The sequence below is a fragment of the Cuculus canorus genome, chromosome 3 (assembly GCF_017976375.1).
Source record: "Cuculus canorus isolate bCucCan1 chromosome 3, bCucCan1.pri, whole genome shotgun sequence".
Classification (NCBI taxonomy): Eukaryota; Metazoa; Chordata; class Aves; order Cuculiformes; family Cuculidae; genus Cuculus; species Cuculus canorus.
This window is the reverse complement of record NC_071403.1, coordinates 66,411,812-66,423,054: the sequence shown is the minus strand read 5'-3', so window position 1 is coordinate 66,423,054 and position 11,243 is coordinate 66,411,812. Positions and strand designations below refer to the sequence as shown.

Sequence of the window (11,243 nt, the reverse complement as noted above, 5' to 3'; positions counted from 1 at the left end):
CTGCCCCTACCTAGCTTCAATGTAGTGGTTGATAGCCGCATCCAGCTGTTTCTGCTGCACCAGATGGTCTCCCCAGGACTCCTCCAGTGCCACAACCTCTGCAGGAAACGCCAGGCGAGCCAGCTCCACCGCTGTCAGGGAATACGATAGCTGTTACGCTGAATCCAGCAAGGAAGCAGAACTGTAAGGCAATGGGTGGGATGAGCCTTGGATGGGGTGTAGAGGGAGGGGAGTGGTGACTGTCTAGTCCACTCCAGCTCCAACATGCTGCCAGCAGTGTGGACCCTGTGAAGAGCAGGACCAAACCCATGCTGGTACAATCAGCATGACCAAGACCTTGGGAACAGAATGCAGTTCAGCGACCGTGTGTACAGGTACAATTATGTGAAACACTGAATGAGCTGATACCTGGAATCCTCAGAGCATCCAGGCACCTCTGGGCACTAGGGCAATGGTCAGAGTACCCGGGCTATTGCTGGGGATGGATGGGGGTGGAATATATTTAGCACCATACCTTTCAGGAAGGCACTGCCCTTGCAATAGCACTCCAGAGCCTTCTGTGTGTTCCCAGTCTTCTCAAATAGGTCTCCAGCCTAAAGACAAACACAAGCTGCCAGTTTCCAGAGCCACCGTCTCTCCACACCATCATCTACTGTCTCTGTCCTGCATACAGAGCTTGTCAGTCCTGCCACACTGATGTCTCCTCAGTGATTCTTTCCCACTAACCAAGAGCCAGGGATCATAGAATCATGGAACAGTTTGGGTGGGAAGGGACCTCACCGCCCATTCAGTTCCATCCCCCTGACATGGGCAGGGACAACTTCCAATGGGTCAGATTGCTCAAAACCCCATCCAACCTGGCCTTCAACACCTCCAGGGTTGTGGCAGCCACCACTTCTCTGGGCAACCTGGGCCAGGGCCTCCCCACCTTCACAGGAAAACATTTCTTCCTAAGATCTCATCTCAATCTCCCCTCTTGCAGCTTAAAACTGTTCCCCTCATCCTACCCCTGCACTCCCTGATCAAGAGCTCCTCCTCAGCTTTCCTGGAGCCCCTTTCAGTACTGGAAGGCTGCTTCGTACATGAACACCACTCTGTGCTGCGTGAAAACCACCCATTTTGTTTTCAAACTGCCATCTAATAATTAGTAGTTGCCAGTTTTTTGTTATTAGACACAGAGAATAAAATCACTTCCCACCTCTATGACATTGATGGTTCTACAGATTTTCATGACCTCCTTTGCTTTCACTCCTCAGCTTTTCCATTTAGACTATCCTTATATGAAAGCTGTACCACCATTTTTTTTATTCTGCTATGAGGACATACTGTGAATATTCACAGTGATAGCAAGTTTTCTCTACAGAAAGGAGTCATGACTCCTTTCCTCCCGGTTCTTATCTTCCCAAGGGCCTCCTCACTATTAGCGAGCATTCAGCTGATGTTTCAGAGACATCACCAAAGAGTTGTGATCTTTTTCTTGGCTAATAGCAGCCATTCTAGACCTCACCCGTGTGTAACGGATGCAGTAAGAATTTCCTCCTAAACATCAGCTGTGAATTTATCACACAGAATAACCACTCAGTTCCCCTGTATCTCACAGACACAGAGGGCAGGGTAAGAGCTTTGATGCCAGTAAGAAGAAAGCCAACAGGGTGAGCTGCTCACCTGCTCATACAGTTCCCCTTGGACCAGTGCCGTGCAGACCCTGTTGATGACATCTCCATTGGTCAGGAGCTCGTCCTGCCTCATGGCCAGCTGTGCGGCTTTAGCTGGCAGCCCTGCCTGCAGGTACAAGCTGGTGGCTGCCAGGTAGTCACCCTGTTCCTCTTGGACCTCCCCAGCCTTCGCCTCCTGTTGGGTATCCAGCAGCCACTGGTAGTAATCCCGTCGCAACTTATCCAGCATTGGGTGTCCCTGTTGAGAGATGCAGTGTTGGTTGACCTGGGCAAGGCAAGACATTGTTTTGCTCATCCTGTAGGCTCTCGATCTGGTTCATGACACCAAACCCTTTGCTGCCCAGTTAGCTGAAACCACAATCTGAGTCCTGTGTACTATGGCATCATCCATCCTTTTTTGAAGCCCTAGATAAACCAATTTTGGCAGCTTTTCTCCCTCACTATCACCCAGTTCTGTACTTACACTAGTGCAACCTTCCCTTCTGCCTGGAGCCCCTCCAAGGTGGAAAGAGCAGGGGAAGAGAATCCAGACCTTGAATGGACTCCCAAACAGAAGACGCATAAAGCAAGTGCAGCCCACCATCCAGTGCAGTTACATTCTGTACCTTGGCCTCAGCAACCGCAATGCATTCATCCCACATGTGCAGCTCCTGGTACATGTTCATGGCCTCCTCTGTGGCGTTCTGTGACAGAGAGCAAAGTGTCAACCTGAAGGCTCCACTTAGCAGATGCGCTGCCATGGAGCTCTCATAGTGGGCAGGGTTAGACGTGCAAACACTTGACAAAGTGTACTGTTCCCTTTCTTTGAACAAACATGCCCCCTCGCCCTCTTCATGCACCTCACGGCAATCTTAAACCTTGGGACAAGAAATAACTCCTTCTGTTTCAAGGCAAAAACTGTTCTTCCAGGAATTATGGAGTCATTAAGGTTGGAAAGACCTTTAAGCTTACTCGGTCCAACCATCTGCTCAACACCACCACACGTACTAAAGCATGTCCTGAAGTGCCAGGTCTACATAGTTTTTGAACCCCTCCAGGAATGGTGACTCCACCACCGCCCTGGGCAGGGCAATAAACTACCTCTTCATCTTCTCCTTCACACCAGGGCACAAACCTCCCACTCAGAACTAAATGAGCCCTTTTCTGCTCCTTGTTCCTTCACTGACTTGTTCCAGGAAGATCATCTCTGCCAACTTGAAGTTCTTGTCCAGCATGGCCAAACGAGCTCGTACCAGATAATGGTCTGTGCCATCCCCACCCTGCAGACAACACCAATTAGCTCAGTCAGTTTGCCGAGTGAAAGAACAGGTCTGGAGTGATACAAGGGAGGGGAATGACTGCAGATGGGGTCTGTGTCATTGCAGAAACTAAAGAATGATGGAAACCACAGGAGTGACAAGACAGAAGCAATAGGAGATGGCTGGCCACAAGACGGACCTGGAAGGTGTGGATAGAGAATTATGCCAGCAGCTCCTACACAGCCAAGTACTGGTCTGCAGCAGCATGCTAGTGAGCATGGACATGGAAGATAACGTGTATGCAAGTGTTTCCAGGAAAGCAGCTGCCCTGCAGAGCAGAAAAGATTTTACTTACATGCTCTTGAGCTGCCTGGTCGGCAATGGCATTCGTTTCACGCAGAAATCGAACCCTCGCCACATTGCCCAATGCTGCAAAGCACCTGGAAAGAGCAAAGCAGCTAGTCAATAACTTGGTGGTTGTTGCCCACTTTTGGTCCAAGAAAGAAAATCAGAACCTGGGCAGCAGACCCAGCTCCACAAGCCGCAGAGGTGGGGTAGCCTTGCTTCCAGAGAAGGATTTTGCCAAGACCCGTGTTCAGATCTGCCCTCTACCCTGCTCAGTGGGAGAAACTGAGGACATGACCAGTGTTCGTGCTTCACTGCTCCAGGCTTCAGAGACATACAGAGCTTGTCCATGTCCGTCAGCTCCCCAAAGCCTGGCTGGACACTGCTCCGGGTTGCCATCAGCAAAAACTTATGCTACGCACTGATGCCTTCCCAGCTCCAGTTCTAGCACTACTACCAGAATGAAGGGACAAAGTCATTGCCTGGAACAGAGAACATTTAATTCTCCATGCAGTGAATCTTCCAGGCCACACAAAGTCACGTCTTTAAAATCACAGAATGGTTTCGGCTGGAGAAGATCTTTAAGATCATTGAGTCTAATCATCGATCCAGCCCTGCTAAGTCCACCACCAGACCATGTCTCAAAGTGTAACATCTACTCATGTTTTAAACACCTCCAGGGATGGCGACTCAACCACCTCCCTGGACAGCCTCTGCCAGTGCTTGACAACCCTTTCAGAAAAGAAAACCTCCACATAGTCAACCTAAATCTCCCCTGGCACATCTAGAGGGCCATTACCCCTTGTCCTGTCACTGGTTACCAGGGAGAAGAGACTAAAGCAAGTGTTCACACCAGAAAGGTGTGACAGCACCTTCTCGTACCTCTCTGCGATGCGCAGCTGCCGTGATTCCAAAGCCAGTCTGCTTAGAGTCTTCCACATGGCTTCAGTCTCGTCAGACATTTCCTGTGTCTCCAGAAACTCAGCAGCCCTGCAGACAGAGAGGTTGGCAGACTTTCAGTCACAGAACAGAAGATCTTGCTGAGGAAAACCCCGGGCTGAGGCACAAGCTTCCCAACAAGAGCTGCATGGAAAACACAGCAAGCTGGGCATGACAGATTCTGAAGAGGATTATCTAACACAGGGCACATCAGGGAAAGATCCAGCGATCTAGGAGATCCCTGGCTGGGCTATGGTACTTAGAGGCATTTCATCAGGAGAAGGCTGTAGCAGCATGGGGCAAGTCCAGAGTGCGGTGCCTGAAGTAAGTCCCCAGTGCAAAGAAATCTGCATCAAAAGAAGCATGGCCAGCAGAGCGAAGGAGGTGATTCTCCCCCTCTGCTCTGCTCTTGTGAGACCCTACCTGGAGTCTTGTGTCCAGTTCTAGAATACCCAAGATAATATGGATATGGAAATGCTTGATTTGGTCCAGAGGAGGCCACGAAGATGATCTGAGGGCTAGAGCACCTCTGCTATGAGAACAGGCTGAGAGAGTTGGGGTTGTTCAGCCTGAGGAGAGAAGGCTGCAGGGAAACCTTAGAGCAGCCTTCTAGTACTGAAAGGGGCTCCAGGAAAGCTGGGAAGGGGCTCTTGATCAGGGGGTATGGAGGTAGAACAAGGGGGAACAGTTTAAAGCTGAAAGAGGGGAGATTGAGATGAGATCTTCGGAAGAAATATTTCCTGTGAGGGTGGGGAGGCCCTGGCCCACGTTGCCCAGAGAAGTGGTGGCTGCTCCATCTCTGGAGGTGTTAAAGGCCAGGTTGGATGGAATTTTGAGCAACCTGATCTGGTGGGAGGTGTCCCTGTCCATGACAGGGGTATGGAACTGGATGGGCTTTAAGGTCACTTCCAACTCAAACCATTCTATGATTCTATGAAATCTCTCAAGTGGTTACGGTGCTATGAGCATGTGAGATTCTCCTTCTTCGTGAAATTTAAAGCCCTGTAACAGCAGTAGCACCCAGGTGGCTACCAGGTCTGCTTCACCCTGCACAGCTCTGGAATGTTTCTATGACACTCCCCCATCTCTGGAGGAGCAGCAGTGAAGCAGCTGAGCACCATTCACACCCACCAGCCACAGAAGACACACTTGGTCACTGCAGTTACTGAAAACTGCCCTCTTGTTGGTGTCAATGGGACCAGACTGGGGCAGCCTCTTGTGCCCCCAAGTTTGAAGGCACAGAGCTGTAAAGATGAAAAGGGTGAATATTCATAGAATCATAGAATTGTTTGGCTGGAAAAGACCTTTGAGATCATCAAGTCCAACCATATCTGTCCCCTTCTAAATCGTATCCCTGAGTAGATCGTCCACCTGTCTTTTAAACACCTCCAGGGATGGGGACTCAACCACTTCCCTGGGCAGCCTCTGCCAGTGCCTGAGAACCCTTTCAGTGAAGGATTTTTTCCTGATACCTAATCTGAACCTCCCCTCCTTGCCAGACCTGGCACCAACATCACTCCCAGAGTCTAAACTTTAACCCTGTAAGGAAAGCTGTGCTGCTATAGTTCATGGATTGCTGGCTCTCAGATGTCTGTTACATGAATGGGGCTACTGACCATCACCATGTGGTGTATCTAGCACCTACCTGTGACAATCCCCATCGTCAATGGCAGTTCCAAACTCTATAAAGCCTTCATCCAGGGTGTAGGACACAGTGTTCACCCCTTCAGATACGATCACTTCTGTCTTTCCATCACTCCGTTTCAAGTCTACAATATCCCCCTGGAAAGAGTACCAGCTATCAACACTCCCATCTTCTAAAGTATGTGCGATAGCAGAGGTGGGAGAACAGCCCCGCAACAGCTCTACTGAGAGGGCTCTGGTCCTTGTCTCACCAGAGAGAAGGAAAAAGCCACTGAGCAGTTCCTTGCTATACCAACTACCTACATCTTCTGCCAGAAATGCCTGCCACAAAGTTAGAATCATGGAACCATTAAGGTTAGAAAAGACCCCTAAGCTCATCCAGTCCAGCCATCAGCCCAACCCCACTGTGCCAGCCAAACCCTGTCTCAAAATGCCACGGACATACAGGGATGGGGACTCCACCACTGCCATGGGCAGCCTCTGCCAGGGCTTGAGAGCGCTTTCCATGGAGGAATTGTTCATAATATCCAATCTAAACCTCCTCTAATGCAACTTGAGGCCATTCCGTCTTGTTTCATCCTTTGTTCCTTGGGAGCAGAGCCTGACCCCTGCCTGGCTCCAACCTACTTCTCTGTGTGCTGCAGAAAGCAATGAAGTCTCCCCTCAGCCTCTTCTTCTCCAGACTAAACAGCCTTAGGGCCCTCAGCCACTCCCATAACCCGTGGGCTCCAGACCCTTCCCCAGCTCCGTTTCCCTTCCCGGGATGCGCTCCAGCCCTTCAATGTCTTTCTTGAAGTGAAGAGCCCAAAAACTGAGCCCAGGATTCGAGGTCCCGGGGGGGGACAATCTCTTCCCTACTCCTGCTGGCTACCCCATGGCTGATCCAAGCCAGGATGCTGTTGGCCTTGCCCACCTTGGCCACTGCTGGCTCATGTTCAGCCACTGCCAACCAGCACCCCCAGGTCCACCAGGCAGATTTCCAGCCAATCTTCCCCAAGCCTGGAGTTCTGCATGGGGTTGTTGTGGCTGAAGTGCAGGACCTGTTAAACGTCATACGATTTAAGTGGGCCCATAGATCCAGTCTGTCCCTCTGCAGAGCCTTCCTGCCTTCCAGCCCATGGACCCAGCCTATCCTGATCCTTCTGCAGGGCCTTCCTGCCCTCAAGCAGATCAACAGTTCTGCCTAATTTGGTGTCATCTGCAAACTGAGGGAGCACTCAATACCCTCACAGAGATCATTGATAAGGACATTAAACAGAACTGGTCCCAACACAGAGCCCTGAGTTGACAAACAAGCTCGTATTCTGTTCAGAAGAAACGAGCAGTTCCCTTCCATCTCCCTTCTGCAACACCACCCTGACTATTTCCACACACATGAGTAAGAGGCAGCAGAAACCACTGGAGGTAATCAAAGTCTCCAGTTTTACCTTCAGGGGAAACATGGTGACTTGCTCTGGAGCATCAATGTTGTACCAGACACAGAGGCTGTTTCTATTCTGAGCCACCACCACGTTGCTGCCAGGGACCCACTGCACATAGGAGCAATAGTTCACGATGGTCTTCTTGGTGCCGCTTTCCATGTTGTAAAGCTGCAGCTACAGGGGAAAAGGAGAAAGCATCCAGCTCTGGAATGCTCAGTGCAGGAAGGACATGGATCTGTTGGAGCAAGTCCAAAGGAGGCCACAGAGATGATCTGAGGGCTGGAGTGCCTCCCATATGAGGCCAGGCTGGGAAAGCTGGGGTTGTTCAGCCTGGAGAAGGCTGCAGGGAGACCTTAGAGCATCTTTCCAGCACTGAAAGGGGCTAGAAAAAGGAGTCTTCCAGACTGAAAGGTCTTTTCCACCTTCCATGATTCTGTGACGTAAGACAAGCTGTTGCAGAGAACACCTTTTCCTGGTTCACACATCTAAGTGCAACATCAGGTTCATCCTGAGATGAACCCACTTGTCTCCATCTCAGAGCAGAAGAGTCCATGATTTTCCTTTTCAGGTGTGATGAGACAGAGCAAGGTCTTCAGAACTGCAGAATTAGCTATGACTCAAGGCCAACCATGCAACGGTCCCAGCTCTCGCAGTCTGAACATAGAACCATAGAATCACAGAATCATGGAATGGTTTGACTTGGAAGGGTCCTTAAAGATCATCTAGTTCCAACCCCCTGCCATGGGTAGGGACATCTCCCACTGGATCAGGTTGTTCAAAACCCCATCTAACCTGGCCTTGGACATCTCCAGGGATTGGAGGTGTCTGTCTTTCTCAATGGAGTTCTCAAAGATAACAAGTACTTCAGACGTGTTTCTCCCTCCCGTCCCTCTGTTCAGGCACATCTCTACCTCTCCTCACCACATCACCTTGTCACACTCCCCCAGAGGCACCCATCTCACCCTCATCTTCTTGTCCCTGAAGAGCAGTTTGTGGCCCGTTTCGTTCAGCTCCAGCCAGTCGATCTTGCTGTCGTGGCTGACAGTGCCAGTGTTGTAGCCACTGACTAGATCCACTTGGGAAGGAAAGAAACACCATAAGTACCTGAAGTGCCCCAAAGTGATGAACACTCAATGCTGTCCTGTTGAACCAGCTGCTGGGATCTCATTAGGAGAGAATCCCCTGGCAAACACAGCAACATGAAAAGCAGATGGCTGTGTTATCTTATCTTGATGCCTAATCGACAGCAACAACCCCCTTCCCACTTCTGTGAGCCTGCACACATCACAGGCAGTGCTGGCAGCGAGATCGTCGTGGTCATCCGTGCAGAACCTCAGGGCCAGGACAGTCACGGCTGCCCCATGGTTGCACCCATGCAGGCAGCAACCAGCCAAAAGCAGAACAGCCCGGGATTCAGGAATCTGCTGGAAATCTGCTGCCAGGCAGGGAGAATGTGAAGGAAGACGTCAGGAACCTGCTGCCAGGCAGGAAGAATGCAAAGAAAGCCTTTGGAATCTGCTGCCAGGCAGGGAGAATGCGATAGGAGCCATTGTGAATCTGCTGCCAGGCAGGGAGAATGCGGTAGAAGCCATTGGGAATCTGCTGCCAGGCAGGGAGAATGCGGTAGAAGCCATTGGGAATCTGCTGCCAGGCAGGGAGAATGCGATAGGAGCCATTGGGAATCTGCTGCCAGGCAGGGAGAATGCGGTAGAAGCCATTGGGAATCTGCTGCCAGGCAGGGAGAATGCGGTAGAAGCCATTGGGAATCTGCTGCCAGGCAGGGAGAATGCGGTAGAAGCCATTGGGAATCTGCTGCCAGGCAGGGAGAATGCGATAGGAGCCATTGGGAATCTGCTGCCAGGCAGGGAGAATGCGGTAGAAGCCATTGGGAATCTGCTGCCAGGCAGGGAGAATGCGGTAGAAGCCATCAGGAATCTGCTGCCAGGCAGGGAGAATGCGGTAGAAGCCATTGGGAATCTGCTGCCAGGCAGGGAGAATGCGGTAGAAGCCATTGGGAATCTGCTGCCAGGCAGGGAGAATGCGGTAGAAGCCATTGGGAATCTGCTGCCAGGCAGGGAGAATGCGATAGGAGCCATTGGGAATCTGCTGCCAGGCAGGGAGAATGCGGTAGAAGCCATCAGGAATCTGCTGCCAGGCAGGAAGAATGCGGTAGAAGCCATTGGGAATCTGCTGCCAGGCAGGGAGAATGCGATAGGAGCCATTGGGAATCTGCTGCCAGGCAGGGAGAATGCGATGGGAGCCATTGGGAATCTGCTGCCAGGCAGGGAGAACGCAAAGAGGCCCTTGGGAATCTGCTGCCAGGCACAGAAAAGGCAAAGGAATTGGGAAGGCTGGCAAAGTACAGAGGAGGGAGGTTTACACTCACCTGTTGCTATGGTCTTAATGTCTATCAGATAAGCCAGTCTCTTGTTCTCCTCCATGCCTCTCTTCCGTCTCTCGTTGATACGGACACTGTGATTTGAAGGGAATGGTGACTGCTACCTTTACCACTCTCTAAATTTACAGGACTGAATCACATCATCCCTCCCTGACTTATCCGCAGCTTCCCCAAGCACATGGAGTCTCTTGCAGTTCTCTTGACTCCTGCAGAGTCCCTGCAGCTGCCTCAAGTGAGAACAAAACTTTCTGATTCATGGCTTCATGTTGTAAGCTGCCCCTCTGGAACCAAAGTCCTCAGTGGAAAACTGGTTATGCTGCTTTCACATCTGAGCAGCACATGATCCCCCCTTCACTTGAATCAGAAAATGGAGTATGGTATTCCAGAGGGACAGAGGGCATCCTGCTGACATCTAAGAGTCCCTGACAGTGCTGTATGATGACAAGCAGGATGCAGAGACACCTGAGCACATGCACAGGAGATCACTCTTTGGCAATAGCCAACTCAGGCTTCAATAAGCCTCTTCCTTCTGGAGCATTACCTGATATGAGGACAGGCTTAGAGAGCTGGAGTTGTTCAGCCTGGAGAAGTGAAGGCTCCAGGGAGACCTTAGAGCAGCTTCCAGTACTGAAAGGGCTACTCAAAATCTGGGGAGGGGCTCTTGATCAGGGAGCACAGAGATAGGACAAGAGGGAAGTTTTAAGCTGAAAAGAGGAGAGATTGAGATGAGATCTGAGGAAGAAATGTTTTCCTGTGAGGGTGGGGAGGCCTTGGCTCACGTTGCCCAGAGAAATGGTGGCTGCTCCATCTCTGGAGGTGTTCAAGGCCAGGCTGGATGGGGCTTGGAGTGACCTGATCCAGTGGGAGGTGTCCATGGCAGGGGGATGGAACTCGATGGGGTTTGAGGTCCCTTCCAACCCAAACCATTCCATGATTTTGTGATTCTAGAAGCAAAATGGGTTTTCGTGCTTCTAAAAATTTAGAGCCATCAACTGAGGAATTAGACCCCATCACCAGCCACTATCAGAGGCAGATTACTCGGGTCTCAGTGTCTGGGGCTGCGTTCTACAGAGCAAGACGCTTCCAAGCATCCACATCTGAGGTCACTCTCACGAAATGCTGCACTGGCCACAGGGGCAGCTGGAACACTTACCTGACAAGGTGAGGGTTCATGAACTCTGTGCGGACAGAACCCAGGATGTCATTGCTTCCATATTCCACCAGTGTCAGCTCTCCAGCGTTAAAGATGATGCAGACCTGAAGATGAGAGGGGAAAATACTTATGGAAAAGCCAGGTAAGCACTTCACCTGCCAGTGAGGCGTGCAGAAAAGAAATGGGCTGCACACAAGGCTAAATTCAAATCCTCTGGGATGAGTAAGGAACTGCTCTTGGCTTCCTATCGTGACTGCCAGCTTTCCTCAGGGGTGGATATTGTAAATGGGGGCCCACCAGCCCTGCAGGAGCCAAGCTACCACCCTGCCAGCTGTATTCTCTACCCCTACCATCCTCTCTGTCTGTTGCTCTTTTATTGCTCCTCTCTACTATCGGGTTATGACTTGATGATCCACACACTGAGCTTAT

The 11,243-nt window shown here is 51.0% G+C and overlaps 1 protein-coding gene across 3 annotated transcripts in view; it reads right to left on the bottom strand.

Annotated features, from left to right (window-relative positions):
* IFT172 (intraflagellar transport 172) overlaps positions 1-11,243 on the bottom strand; it is a 43,923-nt gene that overhangs the window by 18,889 nt on the left and 13,791 nt on the right. For all 3 annotated transcript variants that reach the window (XM_054061530.1, XM_054061531.1, XM_054061532.1), the window contains 12 exons: positions 10,815-10,918; positions 9,650-9,735; positions 8,226-8,338; positions 7,270-7,437; positions 5,844-5,980; positions 4,142-4,249; positions 3,270-3,354; positions 2,843-2,935; positions 2,282-2,359; positions 1,666-1,914; positions 515-593; positions 11-131 (listed from right to left, as the gene is read on the bottom strand). In XM_054061530.1, the coding sequence (XP_053917505.1) occupies positions 11-131; positions 515-593; positions 1,666-1,914; positions 2,282-2,359; positions 2,843-2,935; positions 3,270-3,354; positions 4,142-4,249; positions 5,844-5,980; positions 7,270-7,437; positions 8,226-8,338; positions 9,650-9,735; positions 10,815-10,918 (1,421 nt within the window). The remainder of the gene's footprint in view (positions 1-10; positions 132-514; positions 594-1,665; positions 1,915-2,281; positions 2,360-2,842; positions 2,936-3,269; positions 3,355-4,141; positions 4,250-5,843; positions 5,981-7,269; positions 7,438-8,225; positions 8,339-9,649; positions 9,736-10,814; positions 10,919-11,243) is intronic.